This window comes from Pipistrellus kuhlii, unplaced genomic scaffold (assembly GCF_014108245.1).
Source record: "Pipistrellus kuhlii isolate mPipKuh1 unplaced genomic scaffold, mPipKuh1.p scaffold_m20_p_8, whole genome shotgun sequence".
Taxonomy (NCBI): Eukaryota; Metazoa; Chordata; class Mammalia; order Chiroptera; family Vespertilionidae; genus Pipistrellus; species Pipistrellus kuhlii.
The window spans coordinates 3,115,184-3,142,079 of record NW_023425584.1 but is presented as its reverse complement, the minus strand read 5'-3'; the positions used below and the strand labels follow the sequence as shown (position 1 = coordinate 3,142,079).

Here is a 26,896-nt window from a genome sequence, read left to right as displayed (position 1 = left end):
CAACATGGGATCAGAAAAGGGGCAGGGAAGCCTAGGAGGAGCATACGGAGCAGGAAAGATGAGGCGGGGAAGTGGGCAGAGGGCGGACAATCCCAGGTCTAGTTCACGTATGGAGAGTTAGGGTTTTATGCTAGAAGCCTCTGAAGGTCCTTAAAAAGGGGAAAGAATGGTTGCATTTGGGTTTTGACCAAAGCACTGACTTTTATGTGGTTGATGGGCTGCAGTGGGCAAGAAGGACCATGGGCAGGCTATTGGGCTACTGCAATGGTCCCAGTGAAAATCAGCAGTAGCTCAGACAAGGACGGTAAGTGGATAGAGAGACGTGGGCAGACCTAACGATAACGGGGAGGCAGCAGGACAGGCGTCCTGAGTTGGACGGCGGAGCATCTAGCTGGGCTTGAGCAATGCCTGTTACCAAACGGAGTAATAGGATTGCCGTGAGGGTGACGCCGAATACGCCAAAGCACTTGGCTCGGAGCATGGCAAGCGCACAGCTAACAGTAACGTTAGTGTCCACGGGACTGGGCGCTCCGGGAGGCGAGCAGCGCTGGGCAGACTGTCTGGGAACAGCGGTGCACATGGACACACAGTGGTCTGTCCGGGGCCAGATCCGTGCCCCTGCAGCGGGTGTGCGAGCCGGAGGGCGGGTGGCATCTCCCCGCAGGGGCACTGCCCGGTGCTGACCCCTCTGTGAGAGCAGGGTGGCTGGTGTTTTTGGCTGTAGCCTCAGTGCCTGGCACACAGCACAGGCCCAGGAGACGCGGACTCGGCTGAACGGCCTGCAGGTGCGGGGAGAACAGCAGGCAGCGGTGTGGAGGCTGGATAGGCCTGCCGTGCACTCACCAGCCTGGGAGTAAGCTGGCCTGTCCTGGCAGCAGGGGCTTCAGATATGTGCCCCCCTCCTGGGAAGACTGTGGGGAGCAGCGAGATCAGCACAGCGCCCTCTTGTTCGGTTCGGTGTACAGGACCACACGCACAGAGTGGGCCATTTCAACCGGTTCCTAGGAGCCACTTTTTAGAGTGTGAGCACCTGGGAGACAGGAGAGGGGTGCTCAGACGCAGACTGGGTGGAGACGCGGTGGAAGTCAGAGCGGACACTGGTGCTCCCGCGGCCGCCCTCCAGCATGCTGCTCAGGCAGAGGTGGCCATGGGGACGGCACAGGCCGAACAGCTGTGACTGCACACGTCAAAGCTGCCCGAGAGCAGCTCCAGCAACTAAACCGGAGAGAATGGAGGAGTGCAGGGCAGGCAGACACGGGCTGAGGAGGACTGGCCGGAGGAGTGGCCGGGAATTGTCTGCTCTAAAACCTAGAAGCACTTCAGTCATTGCGACTTGTGTGAGGAGATGGGGCCACAGAAGAAGCCCCTCCTTCTTTCTTATCCTGGGAGCTGGGTGCTTCTGAAGCTGATTTTGCAATGGGAGGGGCCTTGCTGTGGGAGGGGCCTGTGCGGAGGAGGGGCCGGTGTGGTGGGAGGGGCCTTGCGTGGGAGGGGCCTGTGAGGTGAGAGGGGCTTGTGCGATGGGAGGGGTGAATGTTGTGGGAGGGGCCTATGCGGTGGGAGGGGTCAGTGATGTGTGGTGGGAGGGGCCTGTGCTATGGGAGGGGTCAGTGCGGTGGGAGGGGCTGTGTGGTGGGAGGGGCCTGTGAGTGGGAGGGGCCTGTGCTGTGGGAGGGGTTATTGCTGTGGGAGGGGCTGTGTGGTGGGGGGGCTGTGAGTGGGAGGGGCCTGTGCTGTGGGAGGGGCTGTGCTGTGGGAGAGGCTGACGCTTCAGGAATGCCTTTGAGTCCTTCACCCCCAGGCAAACCCCTACTCATTCCTCAACACCCAGGTCAGGGGCTCCTGGCTTGTGTGGTCTTGCCCGCTGCCCATGCGCAGTCTGTCCTTCCCCCGGGGGCCCGGCCCCTGCTCTGTGACCTCCACCAGGTGCAGTGGTGGCCCCATGGGTGACCTGCCGTGTGTCTTCATCTCTGCACCCCGAGAGACTCGCGTCCCTGGCCCCAGCACGGGAAGCCGTTATGTTTATTATGTTTAATAACCGGGCACAGGGATGAGCGAACAGAAAGTCCCTGCACCTGACAGGCGCAGGGAGCCGCCTGCACTCAGGATCTTATTTAAAACCGGGGCCAGCTCTGCTTCCTGCCCGCGAGGCATTTCCATCAGCGTCTGCTCCTCACGCTGCCCGGAGGTGAGACCCCATTTTTAGCTTCGCCGCTCCTTCTCATTTCCCTTCCGAGCGCCAGGGGCACCTTCCCGGCATAGCATTCTAATATTTGCTGACAGCAGCAAATGGAGATAAGCTGTTTTACTTTATTATCTGCTGTCTTGGTTTTTATTGCTCTCCTATTTTTTTAAAAAAGGTTATTTTGAGGAGCGTTTAGGTAAGTTATTACAAACAGTGCTGCTGGCGAGGAGCAGAGCCGTCACTGGGGGGAAGCATTTGCCTGGGGGGTGCCCTCTGGCGGGAGGGGGAGGGGAGGGGGGGGTTGCTGACCATCAGGAGGAAGATGCCGGTCTGTGTCTGGCTGGTGCTTTCTCGGTCGGTGAGCTGTGCCGTTAGTGACCTTCACAAATCTCTATCACCGGCATTGAGAAGACAGTGTGGCCTGATGTATGTTCTCCTTAACAAACCCCACATGGCGCTGCGTCAGGAGGGCCGTCTGGGGTTGGCAGGAGGGATTGGGTGATGGTGGCCATGCAGGGCCAGGGAGGCTGCTTCCAGGGCCAGCTCCTCGTCCTCCGGGGTTCAGACCGGCCGAATCGGAGCCTTGACAGAGAGCGCCACTGTGGCGAGTCAGTGAGTGCCCGGCCCCGGCGCTCCTGCAGGGAGGGGCTCCCAGGCCAGTGAGTATGTTTACAGGCCAGTGCGGACCAGCTCCGTAGGAGTATTTACACCACGGAAACGGGCAAACCCTACCAACCAGGCCCCACCCCCCCACCTTCAAGCGTGCCCGCTCCCCACACTATTGGGAAAGAGGCAGCGTGGAGCAGGGAAGCGTGGATCGGGGTGCACACTGGGTCCGTGTGACTAAAGCCGTGTTGTCTCTGTGTCCCGTCCGTAAGAGGGGTAATGACGTCCACACAAAAGGCCGCGGTGAGGACTGGGAGAGAACATGCACTAACCTGAACGGGAAAGCGGGGCTGGAACACTAACGTGGCTGCCTCTCCCCGCTGCTTGAAAAGCAGGAGGCTAATTTTCATGTGGCTTTTTTTGCTTCTCTCTTCCCTTTAAATATACTTTTGGCCGAACCCTGAATTGCACTGAGCCCAAGGAAAACACAAAGCTGAGCCTTCCCGAGGAGAAATGCCACGTGGCCTGCCCCGCAGTCCCATCAGGCGGTGGGAGGGCCAGCCCCCCACCTTTCTCGTCCTCTGGGCCTCCGTGGCTGTAATGTGTAATTACATTAAATGTGATTTTTTTAAATTGTGATGTTTAAGCTCCTGGAACTGTCAGGGGGAGACAGGTCCTCACAAAGTGCCTGTGTGTGCAGCTTGTGGTGCCACCACCATGTTCTATAATTATAGGAAAACCAGTTGTCATAGCAACTGCCACACAGACTGAGCCTCCTTCTGGAGATGCTGACAAGCTCCCAGCGCCGGAATCCAAGCTGCTCAGAGAGAACTGGGTTCCCTGAGGAGCTCAGCTCTCTCGGGAGATGATCACGAGCTCATTCTAACGCTCCACAGCCTGGACCTCGTGGCACCTGCAACCTGGCAGGCTGGTGCCAACACTGGCTCCGGAGCGCACTGGCTGTGTGACCTTGGGCCAGCCGCCTCACCTCCATGAGCCTGCTCCCTCTTTTGTAAAATGGGTACCCGCGCCCCCTCGGAGGGCAGTTGTATTGATTATGTCTGAATGTGCCTTGCAGGTGGCCTGCGCACAGCTGTCTTCAATGCGTGTGTATCACACACCTGCCGTTAACCTCTTCCCTGTGAACAAAGAAACAGAAAAATGGCTGAATCAGGGGGCTGTTTTCAAAATCTTTATTATAATAATCATTAATCTTGATAGTATTTGTAGCTAGATAACCAAATTAGTAAATAGAAATTCTAGCGTGAATCATGCATATTAGGAAGAGGGAGGCAGAGAGGCAGGGAGGGAGAGGGAGAGAGAATATTCGGCGAGATGAAAGTGACTTCCTTCCTCCCAATATCTTTCTGTTATCGGTTCCTCTGAGGCTAAGAAAAGAACCTCTAATCTCTTGTCTCCGCGTCTGGGCATCACGTTCTCGGTTGTAAAAGGAGGAGGCGGGTGGGCTGGTCCCAAGGGCTCTTCTGTCTGATGTTTGATGACAGTGGTTCTCCGCCAGGGAGGGCTGCTCCTGGGGGCATGGGGCAGTGCGGAGACATTATGGTTGTCGGGACTGGCGTGTGTGGGTGGCATTTAAAGGCATTTGATGGGTAGAGGCCAGCAGTGCTGTTAAGCCTCCTCAGGGACAGGAGGACCCCCATCACAAAGAATTATCCTGCCCCACCTGTCAGTAGTGTCAAGGCTGAGAAGCCGGCCTAGGATTTGCCGCCACGGTTATTGGCCTGTGAACAGAAACCACACTGCTGTCAGCCCACCCGGGGGGCACTCATGTTTGGCCAGGGGCCAGGTTGTGTTCCCAGCCACCTCCCGGATAAGTGAAGTCCCCGGAGAACCAGTAGCATTAAGTCAAAGACTTCCCAAGGACCTGGGGGCTTCGTAAAAACAAAACAAAACAAAACAAACACGAGAGGCTACGGGAGGTGGGATAACCCATTCCTTTTTCTTTTCTTTTCTCTCGATGCCGCATAATTCGGAAAGACCAACGTGGTTGTTTTCATGGGCGAACAAAATAAAATGCACAGAATGCAATTTCAGGTCCATAGATAGCTTTACTGTGATTTTCCTATGGAGGGTAAAGAAGAGTCTTGTGTAGAGTCAACGGGACCCTCATGTCCAGTTTCCATCTTTGATTTTGATATTCCAAGTCGTAGCCAAGGCGTGTCTCTTCTCAAAGTGACCACTTCCTTCTCCCGATTGAAACCATCTGGGGGCCTCCCCTGGCCTCCTGGTGGAATCTGGGCTTCTTGGTCCATGGACCGGGTCCTCTGAACTGGTCTCACGCTCCTCTTCCGCCTCCTCTCCTTCCCACCTGTGCATCCTTCTTGCCAACCGACACTGCTCTTGGCATCCTGACACACAGCACTGTAGGAGGCTCCCGCTCCTCAGCTTAGCTGTTCCCGCCGCCCGAACGCTTCTCCCCGCCCCCCCTTCATTGTCTAGTGCACCCTGTGCACCTCATAGCCCCGCCCCCAGACATCCCCTGTGCACCTCATAGCCCCGCCCCCAGACATCCCCTGTGCACTTCATAGCCCCGCCCCCAGACATCACCTGTTCACCTCATAGCCCCGCCCCCAGACATCACCTGTTCACCTCATAGCCCCGCCCCCAGACATCACCTGTTCACCTCATAGCCCCGCCCCCAGACATCCCCTGTGCACCTCATAGCCCCGCCCCCAGACATCCCCTGTGCACTTCATAGCCCCGCCCCCAGACATCACCTGTTCACCTCATAGCCCCGCCCCCAGACATCACCTGTGCACCTCATAGCCCCGCCCCCAGACATCCCCTGTTCACCTCATAGCCCCGCCCCAGACATCCCCTGTACACCTCATAGCCCCGCCCCCAGACATCACCTGTTCACCTCATAGCCCCGCCCCCAGACATCCCCTGTTCACCTCATAGCCCCGCCCCCAGACATCCCCTGTTCACCTCATAGCCCCGCCCCCAGACATCACCTGTTCACCTCATAGCCCCGCCCCCAGATATCCCCTGCTGCACGCACCTGTCCTCACAGCTGGCCGTTCCCTCCTCTGGGCCGCACCACCGGGAGTTTGTCCACGTGACCTCCGCGCAGTTCCTCCCTGGCCTGTGGACAGGGCCCTGAGGACAGCCCCACATCCCCTGTGACCATCGGCCCTGGGAGGCCAGGCCTTTTTCCTTTAAAGTAAAAGGATCACACTTACACAGGCATAGAAAGCATAAACTGGAAGTAAATCTCCTTTCTCTCTCTTAACAATCCTCCTCACCCCAAACAGCCACTGTCTATGCCCGTGCTGCCCACAGTGGCTCTGTGCACTTCAATTCCTGAAAAGGAACCAGAACACCAGCTTTAATTCCTCGGTCGCACAAGTTCCATTTCAAGTGCTCAGTGGCCGTGTGAGCCTGGCGGCTCCCGGATGGAAGCTCGTGTCTGTGGGTCGTTTCCATCACCACAGGGCGCTCCATCCGGCAGGTCAGAAATAGCTCTGATGTTCTCACGCGAGGCATTTTCTACACATCTGCACATATATCTTTATACACACGTGTAAACATTTGAAATCCTTTTCATTTCCTCAGAGGGACCGTTTCACACACATTCTCCTGCACCTTGCTTTTCCTCTTAATGATGAATCTCTGCGATCTGTGCATCAGCACATGGCGGTCCTTTCTGTTCTTGTTAGTGGCTGTCCTCCGAGGATGGTCCCAGCCTCCTCAATCAGTCCCATTGTTCTAGCACTCAGCCCTCTGCAGCGAACTCCCCAGCCTCGTGTGTGTCACACACACACACACACACACACACACACACACTCACACTCACACCTTCCCTAGATTTTGCAAGTACCTTTGGACGGCATGAGAATCTTTGTCTTAAAAGTCTTGCCTGAGACTATGTTAATCTCCAGTTTTAATGGCTTTTGCCACAGTATCTTCCAAAATTATCCCACCAATCCTTCCTCTACTATTCCTACAAATGTGTTCTTCCCACACTGTTAGTTTTACCAGTCTGATGGATTGAAAATGGCACCTCAGCCTTGTCTGAATGTGTCTTTTTTCATTATTGGTGAGATTGAGACTCTGTCCGTGTACTCATTGACTCTTGACCTTGGCCTCTTGCCTAGAAAGCATTCTGTTTGGTTGGAGCACTTGTTAATTCTTCCTGTTGAAGTACATGGCCTCTTCCCACAGCCAGGGACTTAGTCATTCTCACTTGTTTGTTCCCTTCTCCGTTGTCCTCTGCCTTGTGGTTTTGTTTATGGTGTAACTTATTCTCCAAGCCTGTGTGATTGCTTGCTTTTGCTTTGATCACAAACTCCAGAAGGCATAAAGGAAAATATTGATACTCTCTAAAAATCAAGGCCTTCTCCCACCCTAAACTCTTGTTTTCTTCTGGTGTTTCTTTCATTTTATTTCTTATGTTAAAATTTGGATTCATCTGGAGTAAGCTGGGAATCCAATGTTACTCCTTTGCGAATGGTCAGTGACCAGTGGTCTGTGGTCATCAGCTAATCCTCTCGGACTTGACATGCCTCCCTTTTAAGACACGGATTTCAATATGTGTTTGAGTTTACTCCTGTGCTCGCTTTTCTTCCATTGGTCTGACAACTATTTGGTATTGAAAATTGAGACAATACCAACTTTTCTCAGTTACATAGTTTTATAATATATCTTAAATCTATGTAAACTGTTCTTCCCCCATTCCTTTTACTTTTCAGAAATTCCTCACCCATTCTTACATGCTTGTTTCTCCATATAAATATTAATAGATTATTTAAGTTCTCAGAATCATGCTACTTTTTAATTTGGGTTTCATAAATTTATAGATTAATTTGAGGAGAAGTTACATCTTTAAAAATGTGAGTCTATCTAGAAACAAGATTGAACTTCACCATCTGTTGAAGTCTTCGTTCAGGGTTCTCATGAGCTCTGAAATCATCTTTACTGTCTTATTTCAAAGCATTTCACTTTTTTTTTTTTGTTGACATTATAAAGGGTACCTTTTTCCCTTATATATTTAAACTGGTTGATATTTATACTTAATAAAAATGCTTTTGAATCTTGTACATTTTGGTAGGTATAAGATTGGTATTCGTGTACAAGTTACCAACCTTTCTTATTATTTCTAATAATTTGTTTAAAAAGTGATCCTTTGGATTTTCTCCATATAAAATTGTATCATCTGTCCATGATGCTACCATTGCTTCCTTTGCTGGTATTTGGTCTTCTTACATATTTCTTCTATTCCATTTTCACTCTCCAGATGTCGTTTTCTTATCTAATTGCATTGGTCAGTACTCTCTGTCTACTGCTTCTAGTGTTTGACCAGGTACATTTTGAGGGATTCTTTCCTGCATTTGAGGAGAGGATCCTATGGTTTGGCTTCTTTGACCTTGTATTATGGTGAATTATGCTGATAGAGTTTTAAATGTTAAGCCATTCTTACATGTCCACCTTCGGTCATGGTGTAGTACTGAATTCTGTTTGCTAATATATTATTTAATGTTTTTCTTTATAATATTGTGAGTTTGCATTGTGTGTGTGTTGTTGTTTTCTGTGTGTGTGTGTACTGTCTTTGTCAGGTCTGGTATTAGTGTTATGCTGCCTTTGTAAAGATAACATACCTTTTTCTCTCACCAAGCTCTGGAAAATTTGAAAGAATAGGAAATTAATATGTTCCTTCAAGTTTGTTTTTTAAACCAAAAATGAATTAACCCATGGAATCATCTGGCTTAGTGAAATTTGGAAGGCTGCCGGCGGTTTTCAGTAACGTGAAGAATTGATAGACAAATTCCATTTTGTCCTCGGAGCATTCTGAAATGAGCCCATTGTCATCTCTAAACTGTAACTCCCTGCAGAGATGTGAACTCTCAGCAGGAACAGAGTAGCCGCTGGGGCAGGTGGTGTGGGTGATGCCTGGGGTCCCAGACCCAGCCACACTGCTGAGGCCCAGGCTCCTGAATCTGATTTGTGAGCCGCCTCTCGGAGCATGGAACATGGACCGAGCTCAGCGCTCTGCGCTCACAGTTACCGCGCTCTCTGCGTTATCACCACTGCCCTCAGCACAGCCTTCCCCGCGGCAGCACAGCCACGCAGGAGCCCCCTTTTCACCCCCCCCCCCACACACACACACTCTGTGCTGGGCCGCCCTCCTCCCCGGGAGGGGAGCGGCCGGCCTGCCTCCCTCACCTGCTCCCCGTGTGGCTGGCTTCTCTCTACCCCGCTGAGCGTCAGTCTAGCCTAGGAGGTGAGGACACGGGTGTTGTTCGTAGACGAGATGAGCTGTCAGGTAGAAAGCAGCGGGGTGCAGCGGGCACCTGGGAACCCTGAGTCCGCCTCCTCGCCCTGGTGTCTCCCCGATACCTCGCCCAGCTCCGGGCTAGGGTGAGGACCGCCATGGGCTGTTTTTAGAGCCCAAACCTCGCCTGGTCTCCCCACTTCACCCCGCCAGTCGCCTGCCAGCCAGACTGCCTAAGTAACTTCAAATCTCAGTGCGCCCCGCCGTGAGCAGCAGCCAGCAAGCACCTGCTAGCGCCCTGGTCCTCCTGCCCGCTTCCCTCCGATCTCCACACTCCCGAGCCTGCCTCCGTTTCCCTTCCCAGCTTCCCCTTCACCGTCAGGCTCCGCCCTCAGCGCCAGGCCTTTGCACAGACTGTTGTCTCTGAAAGAGACAAGTTATGGCTCATGGCGTCTGAGGCCGCAGATGCTTCCTGTCCTCCCCAGGGCAGCTCACAGGGACTCACCGGGCCCGAGCATGGGCGTTAGTGGTGGGGCTTCCACGGGGAGCTGGCCAGGGGGTGAAGGTGCAAGCCCTCCGGGGAGGGGTGGGCAGTGTGCACCCCACAGCTCTGGAGGCAGCCCCCGGGGGAGTGCGCAGAGCCCGAACCTGCCGCTCCGGGCGTGGCTGAGGTTCTCAGGCACCTGGCTTGTGGTCTCCTGCTGCTCGTTCACACAATGGGAAAGGTGAGAAGACCTGTCGGTGGGGCGGGTTTAAACATTATTAGTAAGAGAGAGCTAAAACAGCCTCAGGTGGGTGGTAATTCTCAGCGTCATCTCAATCTTTCCCACAGAGTCATCATGGGGGCGGGAGCATGGCCCATCCACGAGCCGCCTCCCTGTCCAGGCGGAGCCCAAGGGATAACAGCAGACGCCCACGCCCTGGCCAGTCCTCCGTGCTAGGCTCCCTTCCCCCCAAGGCTGACCCCTTGGCTGACGGGCCCCCTTGGTGTTGGCGGCACCGTGTGGGCACACAGCCTCTCTCACCCTCCTCTGAGCCAGACCCCAGGTGCCAGAGGGCCAGCCTGTGAGCAGACCTCTCCAGGGCGGCAGCCCAGGCCCGCACTCTTACCCTTTTCCTGAGCTCCTCGGGGACTCCTGCCCTGGAGGGGGGGAGGTGTGTGTGTTGGTATGTCAGTGTGTGTGTATGTGTGTATGCTGTGTGTGTGTGTGTGTGTGTGTGTGTGTGTACAGGGAGGGAGGGGTGAAGAGGAGAGATTGGGGAGAGACCCTCTTCCTGGGATCCTGAGCTTGCTGTCGCTGTCGCCCGCGGGAGCTGTGACACACGGAGCAGCTCCGCTGGCCCACAGCCCCACTGGCACGCTAGCAGAGCCGCACACTGGAGCTGGAAGAAGGCGATTTCTCATTTTCCAACCAATTTTGCTGACCTGGTTTTCTTTTCTTTATCAACCCTGGTGCCAAGAAAGGGGATTGAAGAATGGAAGTAGCTTAATGGAATGCGCTATGTGCTGCAGGGCTGTGTCTCCATGGTGATGGGATACAGGCTGCATGCAGACGTGGGCTGAGATGCACTGAGACAGCTGTGCCTCTGATGGGGCCGGGTGCACAGATGGCCTCCTACACTCGCGTGAATACTGGCTCCTGGGCTCTGTACCGACGGGGGGCTGGCATCTTGGGGTGCAGGCCCAGGACTGTGTAGCTGATCTCCCTCCTCCCCTGGTTCTGAGGCTCAGGGAGTCGCACGCCCCTGGTGTCAGGCCAGGAAGGCAGCCCACGGGGGATATCGCCCTCTTAACAACTGTTCAGAGGAGCATTTTCGGGAGATCCCTTCCTGCAGCAGGGGCCTTGGATGGGAGGGGAGATGGGAGGGGCCAGGGAGGTCACGCCCACCCCAGGTGCCTCAGCCCGTCAGCACAAACCACCAGCAGACCCTTTAGCAGGGCCCACGGGCCCTTGGGAGCCCAAGGACCAAGGGCACAGCCCCGCCCTGGGGGCAGTGGGTAGTTGGGGGCACAGGTCACGGCTGATGGCCGCACAGTGTAACTCCTGATGGTCCTTGTGCCGAGGAACCCTGACCCAGACTCAGCCCTGGGATGCCCACTGGCAGGGATCTTCACATTCACGCAGTATCACCACGGTCACCCTGGTGGCCCTGTGTGCAGACTGGGGCAGTGTGAGCCATTTTCTGGGTGGGAGAGCTGAGGCCTCCTGGGTTCTGCTGGACCCAGCAGGCATGCGAGGCGGTCCTGGGCCCCGAGGGGCAGAGCGAAGCCGCAGGAGGACACAGTCCTGGGGGACGCGTGTGCACAGGGGCAGGCGGGAAGCGAGTAGGACCATGCCTGCCATGGTGGAGGGCGTGGTGGCTGTTTCCTCTTGGGCTTCCAACTTTGTCTTTTTAGTCCCGGCGATGAACAACGCTGATGTAGTCGGAGACGTACTGGCAAGAGGACATGTAGTGGGTAGGGACTTGGACCCGAAGTCCTAGCCTCACTCTGCCCCCACGAACGTGAAACCATCCATCCCTCCACCTCTGAAAGACCGTCCGTGAAACGGGCACAGGGATGGTACCCACCACACAGGCCCGAGGACGCGGTGGGTGACTAACGCATGTCTGCACCCCACGCGTGTAGCTGAGGGCGAGACCTCGGGCGGGCCAGCCCAGTGCTCCGTGCACCGCCCCATTTTGCTCAGGATCACACTCTGGTTTGCTCAGGGGCGCACTGCAAGTGAGCGACAGCTGTCCCCCCCCCCCCATGCCCCCCCATCCCGCCTCCAGGCTTGGAAGGCTGCAGGCCTGAGGCAGGAAGCCCCCGGTGACCCCGCTCTGTCCCCCCAGGTCACCATCCTGGTCAGCCTGGCGCTCGCCTTCCTCGCCTGCATCGTGTTCCTGGTGGTGTACAAAGCCTTCACCTACGACCACAGCTGCCCGGACGGCTTTGTCTACAAGGTGAGGCCTCCGCGGTGAGGTGACGCCGGGCACCGGCAGCTTCTGTGGGAGGGTGATCCGCGTCTTCCTCCCAAGGCGCCAGATTCTGGGTCCGCCCTCCCCGCGGACGGTTTAAGACGTGGCCAAGGGTTTCTCACTCGGCATGAAGGACTGGTCTCCGGGACTGCCAGTCCTCAGGCCCCGCAGTGATGGGTGCCAGGCAGCTGCTGAGGGGGCCCCAAGCCTGCAGCCCCACTCTGATGGCGCTCCTTCCCTCCAAGACCTGAGCCGGCAGCATGGCCCCGGGGCGTCTCCCCGCCCCTCTGAGCCTCAGCTTCCTTACCTGCCCGATGGGCATGTCAGCGAGGGGCCTTCTAGATCAGCCGTCGCCAACCTCCCACTCCTCAGGGACACCAGTGGCCTGGGGACCCCGGGCGGCGACCGCTGATCTAGAGAACCGCTCTCCACAAACGCCCGTCAGAACAGACGTCTGGTCTGGACTAGAGGGGGCATTGGCCTTCGTAAACTGCCCTTCCCGGAGCCAGAGGGACGATTCACACACGTTCCTGCGTGGAGCTGCCCCGTGGAGAAACACGGGTTCGCCCATTTCCATCCGAGGAGCAGTGGTTTCTGAGCCGGCACCCAGCAGTGCAAAGTGGGGGAGATGCATGTGGACGCCCCTTTAAGGCAGGCTCCCCAGGAAACGTGCCACGTGACCCCAAAGACACGTTCTGACAGGAGGCGGGCTCTGGGCGGTGGTGACACCTGTCATCGGGGCAGGTGCATACGCTGCAGTGTAGCCACGGGGTCTCCGTGCTGCGGTGACAGTAGGCGGGTGGGGGTGGGAGGGGGGTCTAAACCCCACACGGAACCCCTCCAGGATAAGACGGAGGAAGAGGCGCTGCCATGTGAGGGAAGGGGCGGGGCCAGTGTGCTTACATTGGCAGAAAGCAGCGCCCTGAGAACACACTGGAAATGAGGGAAAAAGGGTCCTTGGGGGATGGCTGGGGCCCAGAGCACAGGGCCCGGAGCCAGGCTCCCTGCACATGTCTGTGAATGCCTGCCCTTGATCTATTTCACAAATACAGAAAGAAGAAGGCATTCCGGAACGTTAAAACAAGCCAAACAAAGAACTATATCAGGTTGGGGACATGAACTCACAAAGACTTGAAATATTTCACATGACACTCCATTCCCCCCGGGGATGTGCGTTCTAAGGACACGGAGCTGCGGAGACGGCACTGACGTCCGTGCCATCAGCCGGCGTTGTTTGTGGCCATTTGCTGTGTGAAGTGTGGCAGGACAATCAAACGTATAATCACATCGATGGGTCAGGAAGCAAGGCTTTTCAAAAATATGTATTTTATTGGCCTCAGAGAGGAAGGAAGAGGGAGAGAGAGAGAAACATCAATGATAAGAGAATCGTTGATCGGCTGCCTCCTGCACGCCCCCTACTGGGGACTGCACCTGCAACCCAGGCCTGTGCCTTGGCTGGAATTGAACCTGGGACCCTTCAGTCCGCAGGCCAATGAGCCAAGCCGGCCAGGGCAGGAACCGAAGCTTTGATGGAGAGGAGACACAGAGCAAACTCGAGGAGATGGAGGGCCCCGGGCTGCGGGCAGTGCGCGGGGCTGGGGGTGGGAACCGCAGGTGCAGAGGGCCTGGCGGCCCGGCCAGCGACAGGAGGCAGCTGAGCTGGCACCGGTGCTCCCTTGTCCCGCCCCGGGAGGGTCAGCTCTGATGGCAGCCACTGGGGAGGCCGGCGGGTGCTGTCCCTGCTCTGTGGCTGGGCCCGGGCGGGAGCGGGCGGGTAGCAGGGTGTGCGCGGTGCTGACCGGCTCTCTCGTCCGCAGCACAAGCGCTGTATCCCGACCTCCCTGGACGCCTACTACTCGGCGCAGGAGCCCGCCTCCCGGAGCCGCTTCTACACGGTCATCAGCCACTACAGCGTGGCCAAGCAGAGCACCGCCCGCGCCATCGGGCCCTGGCTCTCGGCCGCCGCCGCCATCCACGAGCCCAAGCCGCCCAAGACCCAGGGCCACTAGGGCCCCCGAGGCCGGGGGGGCGGGGCGGGGGGCCCGCTGGCTAAGCCAGGCTCAGCCACCAGACGAGGCTGTCCCCCGGGGGGGGGGGGCGGGGGCGGGGCTCCCTCACTCCCACGCGTGGCGTTGTCCCACCGCTTTCTTTTCGTCCCGGTGTCGTCGCTTCTCCCCGTCAGGCTCGTGTACAAAGGCATGTTGCGTGTTGACCGTCCCCATGTAAGACATGTTCAAGGCCGCTGCTTAGTGTGTGTTAGGAACCATGGCAAACGGGAAAGGAGACAGAACGCCGACAGGAAAGGCTGAACGGGCTGCGTGTGGGGCGGAGGGCTGCTCAGATGAGGCCGCAGCTCCCGTGCGGGCTCTGGGGCTGCGGGACCCGGGGCCTCACAGGCGGGGCTCTGAGGGAGCCACGGCTCAAGGTCACCGCTCCCGGCAGGGGTGCCCTGCAGGTCGGACAGATGTGTGAGGGTTTCCCGTTCCCAGCCCCCTGGGCGGGGGGCGGGGGGGTCCGCAAACAGGAGCAGCTACTCCCTGTATCTTTGGTGATTCTATACCCTCACCGGCGCTGACACCTTCCTGATGGGCTGGGCCAGGAGGGGTGTGTGTGTGTATAGGGGGGGGGGGGGTAGGAGATGGGGGGAGGGTTGAGGGGGAGAGACTGCAGAAAGAGCTCTGTGGGCACAGGCACCCGATTTAAACTTGTTTGTTTCCCAAAGCGCTCCTAACGATGAGAAGAACAATGAAGGTAGCAACCAGGAAGCTGGGAGTGGGGGACCCCGAGGTGGGGGCCCAGCCAAGCGAGCTGTTTCTAAAGGAAGCACAGACTCAGGGCTCCTGCCCACACAGGGGTGTCAGCAGGGACATCCGTCCAACCCCCTGAGCTGGTTTAGACGCTCCTGACAAGGAGGCGCACTGGCCTCAGCAGCCTGAACCCCTCGGCACACCACGGTGCGCCCACAAACATCCTGGGGAGCCCCTCTGCGGCAGGCTCCGGCCGGGAGCAGTCATTTGAGATGAGGTTTCCCCGCGGAGCCCTGCCGGCCAGGCCGGGCCTGGGGGCTGCTGTGCGGCCTCATCGCGCAGCAGCTGGTCCCACAGCTGAGGCCCCCGCCCCACGCTCCCCCGCCTCCGCGTCCGCAGTCACCCACCTCCATCCGTCACCCCGAGCCCGTGACGCTGTCCCTAGCCAAGCCGCTGAGCGCTTCTATTTTGTGGTGTATTTTTGTCAGTAGGTAGCAGAGGCTGAAGTATTTTTTGGTGTAATTCTTGAACTTTTCTGACAGGAAACAAATAAAGATAGATGTGTCTGAGAGCGTGGCCTTCCTTTATCCTCTGCTCAGGGCCCGGCAGGGAGGGGCTGGGGCAGGGCCCCGGGGCTGGGCCGGGAATTGGGGGGTGAGGGGACCTCCATCCTTAGGCCTCGGGACCCTCCCTCTCCCAGCGGTCAGAGAAGCAAGAGCCAAGAGAGGCCCCTGGCCACCTCCTGCAGCCCGGGTCCCGCCCTGTGAGCGCCTGCGGGTGGGCCGTGCTGGCGGCTGTGCGGGCCGGCTCCCAGCCTCTCCCTGCCCGTGGCCAGGAGGCAGAGCCCACACGGAGGCAGCAGGCAGGGCACAGAGTCTGCGCCCCAGCCTGAGGAGGAGGATGGGGGTGAGCCGGCCACACGTGTTACCTCATTTAAAGCTTCTCATCGCCTTGGGAGGTTGGGGTTATGGACCCATTTGACAGATGAAGAACTGAGGCCCAGAGGGCTGCAGAGGTGCCTGAGGGCTGTGGCAGCTGAGCTGGATTCAAACTCAGGTATGTGCTCCTTTGCCGCTCACCCCGCTGCTTCTGTGAGACCCTGAGCCGTCCGCCCGTCTGTCTGTCCGTCTGTCGAGGCCGCGGCTCATCCTCAGACATCAGGTCGCAGTGTCACCGAGGCGCACCGCTGGTCCCCGGGCCGACCTGGGGCAGGGGTCACTGAGGGGGAGCAGCCTCAGGCTGGGGGAGGGTCCGGGGGGGGAGGAGACCGCACAGCCTGCGCCCTGCCTGGGACAGCCTGGGGTGGGAGGGCGGCTCCCGGTGCCCCCTGGGCCGGGCGGGACACCGAGATCCCGCATTCGGAGGCTGCGGGCGCCGCTGGCTCACAGTCGGGCTGGAGAGGCCGGGACGGCGCCCGGTGAGCCCGTCCGTGACCAGCTCGGGAGACAGACATTTTCCTGGAAAGTGGAGGGACCACCTGCGGGAGCGGCTGCGATGAGTTCGCCCCCTCCTGCCCGCCATGCGGCCCCCTCCAATCGGGAGCGAGCCGAGCGGGGAAAGGAGAAGAAAGAAATGCCCGGTGATGTTTCCGAGATGCACACGGCACCACCTCAGGGAGAACAGAGAAAACAGCCTCCTGAGCCGCTGCTGGCAAAGGGCTGGTTTCCATGGCAACGCCGCGCCAGTCCCTGGACCCGGCTCGGCCTGGCACAGCGGGCGCTGATCTGCCTGCCCTCCCCTCAGGAAGGGTGTGTGTCTGAGAACCCGGACTCAGAGCTCACCCCTGGGCTGCCCGCCAGAGGCCTCCCTGCTCTGGCCCGGACTCCCTCTCCCTCTCCAGCTCCCTCTCCTGATGGTCCTTGTCTGTGTGCCTCTCTAGGTCCCCGGCGAGCGCCTCGCTGGGCGGCTCCAGCCTCCACCACCTCCGGCCCCTCCCTGAGCTTTGCCTCCATCTTTGAAACGGGGCGGGGGGGGGGGGGGCGGGGAGGGGGGAGGGACCATTGTACCGACGACTCTTTTTGCAAGACCTCGACGAAATATTTTTAAAGATTTACCCGTAGCAGGTACTCAACCAGTGGTAGCTACTGTATCGTGAATAAGCATCTTTCACAGCCCCGGTGTTTTCAACTGTAAATGGGAATTATTTACAAATAGCCCTGCCCCCTGGGAGGGCTGCCCAGGCTTCGGATGAGGAATGGCTGTGATACACCGGGACCTCTCCCCGGACTTAGGACGCTCACGGCCTCAGCCACGCCCACCAGTGTCCTCAGGCCTGTCTCCCAGGCGTGGTGGGTGGCATTATGGGATGGGTGTCCTGTGGGACCCCGTGGGGCCGTCTCCCTGACCACCTGAGCGGGGGCCCCGGGAGCGGCCTCCGTGGGGGGCAGATGGCCCTGCTGCCATGGTTGAGCCTGGACTGCCGTCGGCTGCACACGCGGCTGCCTGTGAGGTCCACCCGCCCCGGGTGCAGGCTGGGCAGGTGCTGCCCCCACGGAGCAGGACTCGCCCCCACAGGGCTGCTGCCGCCCAGATCGCCCCGATGCGCCCCGCGGAGCGAGCGGGGCTGCTCTGATGCCGTCTGAGGCTGGCCCCTGAGGGGGTGGCTCCGGGCCTCTGGGGAGGGACCTCGTGCAGGCGATGGCCGTCGCTGCCCGGGCCTGGCCCTGGGCTGCCTGTCTGTAGCTGCAAAGTGACCAGCGTGTGGCCGCTCTGCCGGCCCGGGCGTGTGTGGAAGGGCCAGCTGTGCTGGAGGCAGGTCCCACCCAAACCCACGCCGCCCGGATCGGCGGCTGGTCTCACCCTGGGACTAAGGTGGACCCAGGAGACAGGGTGACACACAGCTCGGAGGGGACTGTGGGGGGAAGTGGCCCACAGCCTCAGGGGCCAGGGGCTCAGTGTGGCGACAGGGAGGACAGTCCACGGGGGTCCTCACAGCGTGCCCCCTTCCCTCCCCCCCTCCGCCCTCCCCATGAGCCTCCTGGTGGAAAACAATAGGAGAAGCCTTGCTTGGGCCACAGGAGCTGGGAAACAAACTGCCGACAGCCAGCTTCGCTGCTGGCTCGCCGACGGGGCCGGGCCTCCTGAGTCAGATGGAGCAGCTTCTCCATTTTGGCTTGAAGTCCGCAAAGGGCGGGGCATCTAACTGCGTTTGGGAAGAAAACAGGCGAGTCTTCCCAGGTCGCTGCGGCTTCTCCAGCACAAGGCGGGGCTTTCCGCGTTGCTCTGTAGCCCTTTGCTCAGTGACACAGGGGCAGCCTGGTGGAGCCCCACCCCCCGTGCCCCCCACACCGCCTGGCCTGGGGACTGCAGCCGAAAAGGCATGGGGATCTGGTCCTCTCCGACTCCTCTCACCCAGGCCCTCAGGCAGCGTCACGGTGGCTGAACGAATCCTGGGCAAAAGGATTTCCTTCCTCAGAGGCAAAGGGCCCTTCCTGCGATGAGAGGGGAGGGCGCCGGGCGCTGGGCGCTCTGCAGAAGAGCTGTGACCCGTGGAAGCAAGGCCTCCAGAAGCCGAGTTTGGAGAAAGGTGACAGCCAGCGGCGGGGCCCTAACGGCCATTCTCCGAGGCCCCCTGCCCCGCCGTGCGGTAGGGAGCTTTGTGTTCCCTTGTTGTGTCCGGTTGGTACGGAGATCCTCTTAAACCACAAGCTGAAAGGGCTGCAAGAGGTGGAAATGACTGTTTCTTGTCGGTTAAGTATTTGCTTAAGGACCGGATGTCATTCAGTTTTGAAAAAGATCTGCCCCTTGCCTTCATGGCAAGGCCATTTATTTAAACCTCCGGCCAAACCACACTGTTCGAAAACACCTGACTTCATTGCTCAGTTTACACAGATTTGAACTTGAGACGACTATAGCACTTCTGAATTCTAACTTTAAGGTAGACGGATAGATGAATAGATAGATAGATAGATAGATAGAAGATAGATAGATAGATAGATAGATGATAGGTAGATAGATAGATGATAGATAGATGATAGATAGATAGATGATAGATAGATAGATAGATGATAGATAGATAGATAGATAGATAGATAGATAGATAGAAGATAGATAGATAGATAGATAGATAGATGATAGGTAGATAGATAGATGATAGATAGATGATAGATAGATAGATAGATGATAGATAGATAGATAGATAGATAGATGATAGATAGATAGATAGATAGATAGATAGATACACACAGTCTTGGCTACCTGTCACCACCACGTGAGCCTCGTTTTCTGTAAATGACAAAAACAAAAACAAAAACAAAAAAACACAAAAACAAAAAACCAAAACCTCCAACAGGGTCGTTGGAGAACAAGTGAAATGACTTCGGTGAGGTGTCTGGCATGTGGCAGCACTCCGTGTGTAATTAACTGCCGACTCTCACTGTCACTGTGCCCTCCGTCCTGTCTCTCACCACAGAGCGTCCCCACGGCTGTCCGCACGCCAGGCTCTGACCTCCACGAGGGGGTGCCAGTGCAGGGAGGGTGAGCGCCAGCCTGCCCGTTCTGTCAGTGAACTTGTCCTGGAGCGGGCATCTCCCTTGCTTCTGTGCTGTCGGTGCTCCAGCAGCGGTGCTGAGCACTAGGGACAGAACCCACACCACCCACGAGGCCTTAAATAGCCGCTCTCCTGCCATTTGCAGAAAAGTTTGCTGATCCCTGGCCTAGAATAATGTCTAACTGATAGATGCTCATAAATAAACAACTAAATAAATACTTCTTTGGAGAATGGATGAAGGAATGAATGGATGGATGGATGGATGGATAAATGCAATACACCGAGTGGCCAGATTATGATGATCTCTGAATGCATAACAATCTGGCCACTCAGTGTTTATATATATATATATATATATATATATATATATATATATATATATATATATGTTAGAGGCCTAGTGCATGAATTTGTGCATGGGTGGGGTCCGGCCAGCCTGGCCAGGGGGAGGGGACATGGGCGGTTGGCTGGCCGGCCTGCTGGTTGAACTCCTGGTCGAGGGGACAATTTGCATACTAGCCTTTTATTGTATAGGATATACACCGAGTGGCCAGGTTATTATGCGTTCAGAGATCATCATCATCTGGCCTCTCAGTGTATAACAGCATCCTACAGGCTGAGCACTATGGCTGTGGTAAGGGGTTGGCTCCCCTGAAATTTTCCTCTTGCTGGATTTTTTTTTTTTTTTTTGACACGTAGATTCTCTCCCTTGAGCTAACTGGTATTTAAAGCTGACACCCTGGTTATTAACTTCATCAGCATGTGGCTGGCTGTGTGGGTGGTGAAGCTCTGGAGAGAGGAAAGGAGAGGGAGACTGTGCAGGGAAGAGCCAGGAGGAGGCACAGAGAGAGGAGACTCAGAGCTGCCCCCTCACCCCGCTGAGCTCCCCTGCTGGTGTCAGGCTCTTGTTAAATGGAGCTGGGACTGGTGCCGGGGCCCGGCCTGGCCAGGGCCTGGGAGACACTCAGTAGGTTTTGAACACGTGAGATGACTCCGCATGGAGCTTCAACAAGAAAGCAGGAGTGGAAGCCAAGGACGGAACTTACCATCCAGTTCTTCCCGAGCGAGGCTCTGCGAGATCCGTTACCTCTGCTCCAGCGAGAACCCGGACCCTCGTCTTGCTTCCCTCTTAGGACTGCAGGGAGCAACGAAGGAATGAGTGGGCACCAGAAGGAAGGAGGGTTGTTGATGGAGCAGCAACTATGAACTGGTCCCTGAGGTGGCGTTTCATACACTTTCATCCATGTTCTCAACCAGCCACTGAGGTGGGCGTGACTGGAAGGGAAACGGGCCGGGGAACGTAGCCTGAGGGTCTTTTCACGTCTCCCGGAGCATCGAGGTCCGGGCTTCCCCGCCGAGGAGAGGCGGGGAGGGGTGACCTCCTCAGTGTAAGCGGTGAACTCGTCACCTGGACACTGAGCAGGAGGAGAGGGGCCGGCAGTTCACTGACAGCACGCACAGTCCGTCATCGTGATTCTGTGGCGTGGTATCAAGGTGCCACGCAGGAATGCTAGCGAGTATTGGTTTTGCCCCAGGCACTCTGGGACTTGCTCTGATGATCACGATTTTGCTGACCTCACATTTCATCCCCATTCTACGGATGAGGAAACTGAGACTCTGGGTGGTTAAAGGGGCTTGTCCCAGGTCCCAGAGCAGGGCAGGGCAGGACTGGAATCTCATCAGGGCGGCTCAGACCACTAAGCGAACTGCTTCTCCTTGTATTACTTACTTGTCATTATTAAAAGGTTTGCTTTCTTTTCCTTCCAGAAAAAGAGGTCCCCGCTGAGTGCTTCTCGGGAAGGATGATGGATTATGATGATTATAATATTGTGCAAGTAGAGTTTTCAGTGCTTAGACCAACACCGCAAACAGCCCGAGCAGCCTGATTCTTTTGAAAGAGCTGTTAATTGCACTCCCTGTTTTCACAGAGGTAAAAAAAAAAATGAGTTCTCACATTGAGGGAGCGTTCATTATCAGTTGTCAGAAATGAAAACCACTAAATGCAAAGCCCTGTCTTTGGGGGCCTGGAGCACGTGGAGTGTATGGCCAATGGCGTTGCACCTAAAGGGCTTTTTGCTTTAAAAGACGCTGTAACTGGCACGCAGGAAGGCTCAGGCAGGCTGAATGTCAGGTGGGATCGCACTGACCGCGGCTGGTGCTCACGGTGAGCGTTTGCAGGTAGCCCGCCCTGCTCAGCACTGGGCTGCGGGCTTGGTTGTTGCCTCCCCCCAGCATGCATTTCCTCCTCCTCTTTGGGGCGCAGACCTCCACCTGGAGTGTGAGGAGTGGAAGCTGGGTCTTCGCTGACCCCCTTTTGAGCTCTTCTGTGGCTCCAGCTGATCTGGGCAAGTGACGCGAGGTCTGGAAGCCTCAGGTTCCCAACCTGTACAATGGGCACAAGGCTCCCACCTTGCACAATAAATATTATAGAATGGCTGTGAGGGTAAAAAATATAAACCCGGGGGTTCCTGGCACACAGTAGAGGCTTAGAAATGTTAGCTATCATCACAATGACCGTTGCTTGTCCTGGCTAATGAAATTATAGTCACATTCTTTAAACTGTGAAGGTAAACACAGGACCATTATCACAGGTTTCTCTGAGGATGTCACCATGGGCACCTCCTTGCCCAGGGGCTGGGCACACGCCTCCGTTTCCTTGTTCTGTCCTCCATGCCTGACCCGCTTCTGAGCATCTATTTTCTCCTGGGCCAGAGGGCCAGTGCCTCTGTCCGCATCTTCTCTCTTAGTGACAGTCTGGCGGCAGGGGACTCACCGATGGGTGTGGTTGACAAGATGTCCACGTGAACAATAGCTGGGTGTTGAGCAGCTTTAAGCAGTGGGTTCAGCCTGCAGGTCGCTGTCCGTGGTGCTGAACTCTCATTGCCCTGAGCCTCCGGCCCCCTGTTTCTCCTGCCCCAGCCTCTTTATTGGACCCAGCTATTCCCTGTGCTGCTGTTTCTATCCAGCCTTCAGGGGGACCAGCCTCAGCTCACCTGGGACTGAGGCCTGTCTGGACTCATGGGACCTCATTTCTCTTCTCCCTCATCCTGGCGTGGCAGCAACAGCCCTCCCAGACCCTGTATGTCGCATGTCCTCCAGCCCCCTCTTTCCTCCTGCCCCCGACTCTTAGCCTGTCCCTCACCATCCCCAAAACACCTCAGGCCTAAAGAGCGGCAGGACCGGAGCCTCTGCTGCCCCTCACCCTGGCCCCGCCCCGTGCCCCCTCCATCGTTTCACCCTCACACGCCCTGGGAGGCCAGCCGCCCAGCCTCCGTCACAGGGCAGGCGGCTCGTGAAACTGGACTTGGCATCCAGACAGGTCCCGTGCCCAGCACACACCCAGCTGCCTGCCAGGCACCCCGCCTCCCTCTGGGAAGGGGTGGAGGTGGGAGTCAGCGCTGCCGAGAATCAGAGCGCGTTCCGTTTCCTCCACCGCCTGCCGGCTGCTTCTCACTTCATTACCCATGATCGGCCTGAAGCTCAGAAAGCATGCCGGGTGCGGCATTAAGTGTCTTACCCACACCGTTTTATTGTGCTCTGAAAAAAAGTCTCACAACCACCGCAGACAGCGGCTGTTAAAGAGCAGATTCTCCTGCTGCGGAAGCCAGTTCCAAGAGGCCAAGCTGTGGTCCTCCGGGCACTGGACTCTGACCCCAGGGCCTGGAGGGGCTGCCGTCTCGGCTGGGCACCCATCGAGGGCAGATCTTCCTTCGAAATCCTCATGCAAACGACCGACACTTTGTCCAGAAGGAAGTCACGTAGTCAGAAGATGTCCGGTCTCCTGGTCTAATCAGCATATTACTCTCTTATTAGTATAGATAATTGTAGGTCTTGCACAGTTCTTATTAGATTTGTTCCTTGATGGGGCATGTATGCTTCCTTGTTATGAATGGGTGTTCTAATTACATGTTAGAGTGGATTATTATGTAGTAAAGAGAATTATTAATTTTTAAATGTTGTACAGATGTCTAGCTACTTCCCCTTTACTGTTATTTTGTTAGCTGATTTTCTAGGGAAATAATACATTAAGATTGCCTACAAATAATGATGCTCTTCCTTGTTTGAAATTTTAATCCTTTATTTTTTTTTTCTTGCTTTATTGCATTGGCAGGGACATTGAGTAAAATATTGTGTGGCAGGGTGATACCAAGAGCATCCTTACCTGTTCAAGTCCTACGAGGGAATAGTCCTGTTTTTCACCAATAGGCCTCATGTTTGTTAAACATCAACTATTAGGTTATGGCTTTATTTCAGCAGAAACAGGTGTTTAATTTTATGGAGCTTTTGAAATCCCCATTGAAACCATCACATTTTATTTTCTTCTTTTATTTGTTAAACTGGTGACATTTATTAGTATATTTTTCTGACATGGAAGAGTCAAATATCTTTGGCACTAACATTTTGATATACCATTAGGTTTGATTTGCTAGCATTCTGTTCAGCGTGTTTACAGCTATGTTTATGAGTGAATATGGCCTACTGTTTTATTTTAACTTTAGTTTTGATGTCAGGGTTATGCTCACAGACTAAGGAGGACTGATTTCCATCTTGTTCTATGTTCTGGAATAGTTTATAGATCATAGCCAATGTAATTTATAAAAAATTTGGTGGCACTTGCCATAAACTAGAGTTTATGTCCTTTTTAAGGGACAGGTCTTTGCTTACCTTTTCAACTTCTCCTATATTTCTTCTATGTATATTTCTCTATTTAGGCTGACAACTACTTCTTAAATCAATTTTAATAATTTATATTTTCCTACAAAGTCATTCATTTCATCTCAAGGCTTACTTCATTGACATTAAGCTGTGCCTAACATTCCTACATTTTTAGTGTTAATCTTATTTATAGTTCCTTGCCTTCTCTCACCTCCAGAGTTATTTTTAAATGTCTTCTCTCTGATTTTCTTGGTAAGGGTTGCGAGAAAATAATCTACTTTATTGGTTTTTTCAAAGGACCATCTTTAGTGGCCTTGATCAAATGTACCTGATTCGTTTTGTGTGCATTCTGTTTTATTAGTTTCTGCTGCCATCTGACTTGATTGCCCCTTTTGGTTCAAAGAGTGACTTGTTTTGTCCTTTCTGCTTTGGATTCATGCTAAGTCCTTTTTTTTTTTTTTTTTTTTTTTGCCACCTTTGTGGTTTTCTAATAGATGCACTTGGGACCGTAGCTTTTTCTCCGAGTGCGTGGGGTGGCTGGAGATGCTAAGGATGGATGCTCCATCAGACGGGACAAGACGGTGCCCATCCCGGGCACGCCTGGGCACCCACACTCTGCACCAGGCACTGGTGCAACATCGGATCAAACTTGTTTCTGTCTCACAAGTCACGTTTCAACAACCCCGGGGAGGTTTCTAAGGAGGAAAGGAGCTCATCCCAGCACTATCTCTTGTTGGTTTAGCTTAACATGCTCTGTTCACCTGTGTGCGTGTGCGTGTCAATCACTTACATTTGGAGCATCTGCTGTGCTCAGATTGTAGTAGCGAAGCAGACGCCGTGTCTGCCTTCAAATGTTCACAGTCTGGTGTGTGGTGGGGGAGGGGGGAGGGTATATAAATAGGCAATTCCAGTAAAAGAAAGAAACGCTCCGAGTCTGAGTATTTTATGGTCTGAGAGGAGGGATGGGCTTAGCCTGCAGGGAGGTGAAGGGACTAGGCATTAGGGAGGGTGTCGCCAGGGAGATGGCCCAGGCTGAGGTTGGATGTTCTTCAGTCGGGGGCTCTGGGGCTCAAGGGGAGGGAAGTAAGGGAAGAGATAAGAGAGAGCGGGGCTGTCTGAGTCACCAGGCGGAGCTCAGTGTGGCTGGAGCCATAAGCTCGTCTGGGGTGGGGGGCCAGGGGGGTCCGGGGTCCAGGACTGGGGCATGACTCTTCCTTTTCCAGGATGTGTCATCGTTGCTAACATCCATTTCATAAAGTTTAACTAGAGGTCCGGTGCACAAAACTCGTGCACAGGGCGGGGTGTCCCTCAGCCCAGCCTGCACCCTCTCCCATCCAGGATCGCTCTCCCAACCTGGGACCGCTGGCTCGTTCTCGGGAGAAGCTGGAGGGCCAGTGGTGAGGACGCTGGAGAGGCCCGGGGGGGATGCTGAGGCATTGGGACACCATCCTGTGTGGTCCAGGCAGAGATGCAGCCCGGTGAGGGGCTGGGTGGAGAGATGGCCGTGAGGGAGACCACGGAGGCGAGATGCATTCTGCTGGGAGATGGCGTGCGAGTGGGAACCAGAGGCAGCTGGGGCCGGGCTGCTTCCAGCTCTGCATCAGCACAGCTGTGTGTGTGTTTGGGGGGGGGGGGGGGGGGGGAGGCTGTCAGGCAGGAAGGCGCCAGCTCCATTCCTTCTCCCACAGGCACCTGCTCCTGAATCAGCTGCTGAGGCCGAGGCGTCTCCCAGGAGAGCTGAGTGGGCGTCGCTTTGAGGGCTCCCAGTCCCGGCCTCCCCTCCTTGGTGCTGGGACCTGGGACGGCTGTTCACCTCTCTCGTGTTGCTCACCTGTAAAACGGGCAGCTGGCAGGGTCCACAGTGGTGCCCGCGAAGGCCGTATTGTTATACAACATTGTTCTCGTTAAGGTACAGGTTTCCCAGTTCCCAGGTGGGGCTCGGAGGCACGCTGATTAGTCTTGATTTTCCTTCAACAGGAAGGCGGTCAGTGTGGCGGAATGCAATGGCTCATGCCTTTTATTTAAGAGGAAAGCGGGGAACCGGCTACCGAAGGGGTCCTGCCCCCTCGACGATGCCGCCAGCGGCTGGCACAGCCTTCCCGCTCCCTTTGTTCGCCGCCTCCCCCTCGCCGTCTAATGACATTCCGGAAGGTGGCACAGGAGAGCTTCTGGTTGCCACGGCAACCGGGCACCAGCGAGCATCGGAGACCTGCAGCCGGGAAGGCTGCGGATTCCCTCCCGTGGCTCAGGGCGGGCGGGCTGCGGAGACAGGGTGGCCGTGGACCTGCTGCTGCTGGTCCGTCCGAGGAAAGGAGGTGCTGCGAGGCCTGAGCTGTTGTCCGGGGCCTGGGCCTCGGTGCCCTTTCCTCTGGGTCACAGCCAAACCCATCTGCCTAGGAGACGGGGAGACGGGGAGGGAGGGAATTCTCTCCGCAGCTGCGGCCGCTGCACCCACACCCACACCCAGCGCCCAGTGCCCAGCGCCCTGCAAGGGGCTCGCCTTAGATGCCAACATCCCTCCCTGGGCACGTGGCCGTCCACAGCAGAGGGCTTTGCAGGGGTGCTGAGGGGACCCCTCACCTCCAGGTGGAGCCGTCTCTCCAGGCCCTCCGAAGGGGTGAGGGGAGAGGGGGAGGCAGCCCTCCATCCCCGCCCCCCCCAGGGCTGGCCACACGTGTGCTCCTGGCCATGCGTGTTTCTGGGAGCACGGAGGCGCCTGCGGCAGAGCTGACCTGGGGTGGGAGCTCGGCTCAGCGAATGGGGGGTTTGGGGGGGCCTCGGCCCCACATCCCCGACCAGCCTCCCAGCCTCCCAGCCGGAACGGCCCGGCGCAGACAAGAGCCGGTTGACTAGGAAAGCGGTCCTACCTGCGCACCGTCGGGGCGAAGACCGGATTTCCTCGATGGCAGACAGCTGGGCTCATCGCCCAGGGGCGGCGCTGTGTCCGTGGAAGACGGGGGTTCCTCCCGTCGCCTCAGGTTAAGGTGACCACACGTCCCGCTTTTGGCGGGACAGTCCCA

The 26,896-nt window shown here is 56.5% G+C and overlaps 1 protein-coding gene across 2 annotated transcripts in view; it reads left to right on the top strand.

The window, feature by feature from the left end:
- Positions 1 to 14,258, top strand: part of LOC118711460 (neuronal vesicle trafficking-associated protein 2) — a 36,720-nt gene extending 22,462 nt beyond the window's left edge. For both annotated transcript variants that reach the window (XM_045576583.1, XM_036424549.2), the window contains 2 exons: positions 11,859 to 11,969; positions 13,802 to 14,258. In XM_045576583.1, coding sequence (XP_045432539.1) covers positions 11,859 to 11,969; positions 13,802 to 13,993 — 303 coding nt within the window. In that variant the 3' untranslated portion in view covers positions 13,994 to 14,258. The remainder of the gene's footprint in view (positions 1 to 11,858; positions 11,970 to 13,801) is intronic.
- Positions 14,259 to 26,896: the final 12,638 nt, after the last annotated feature.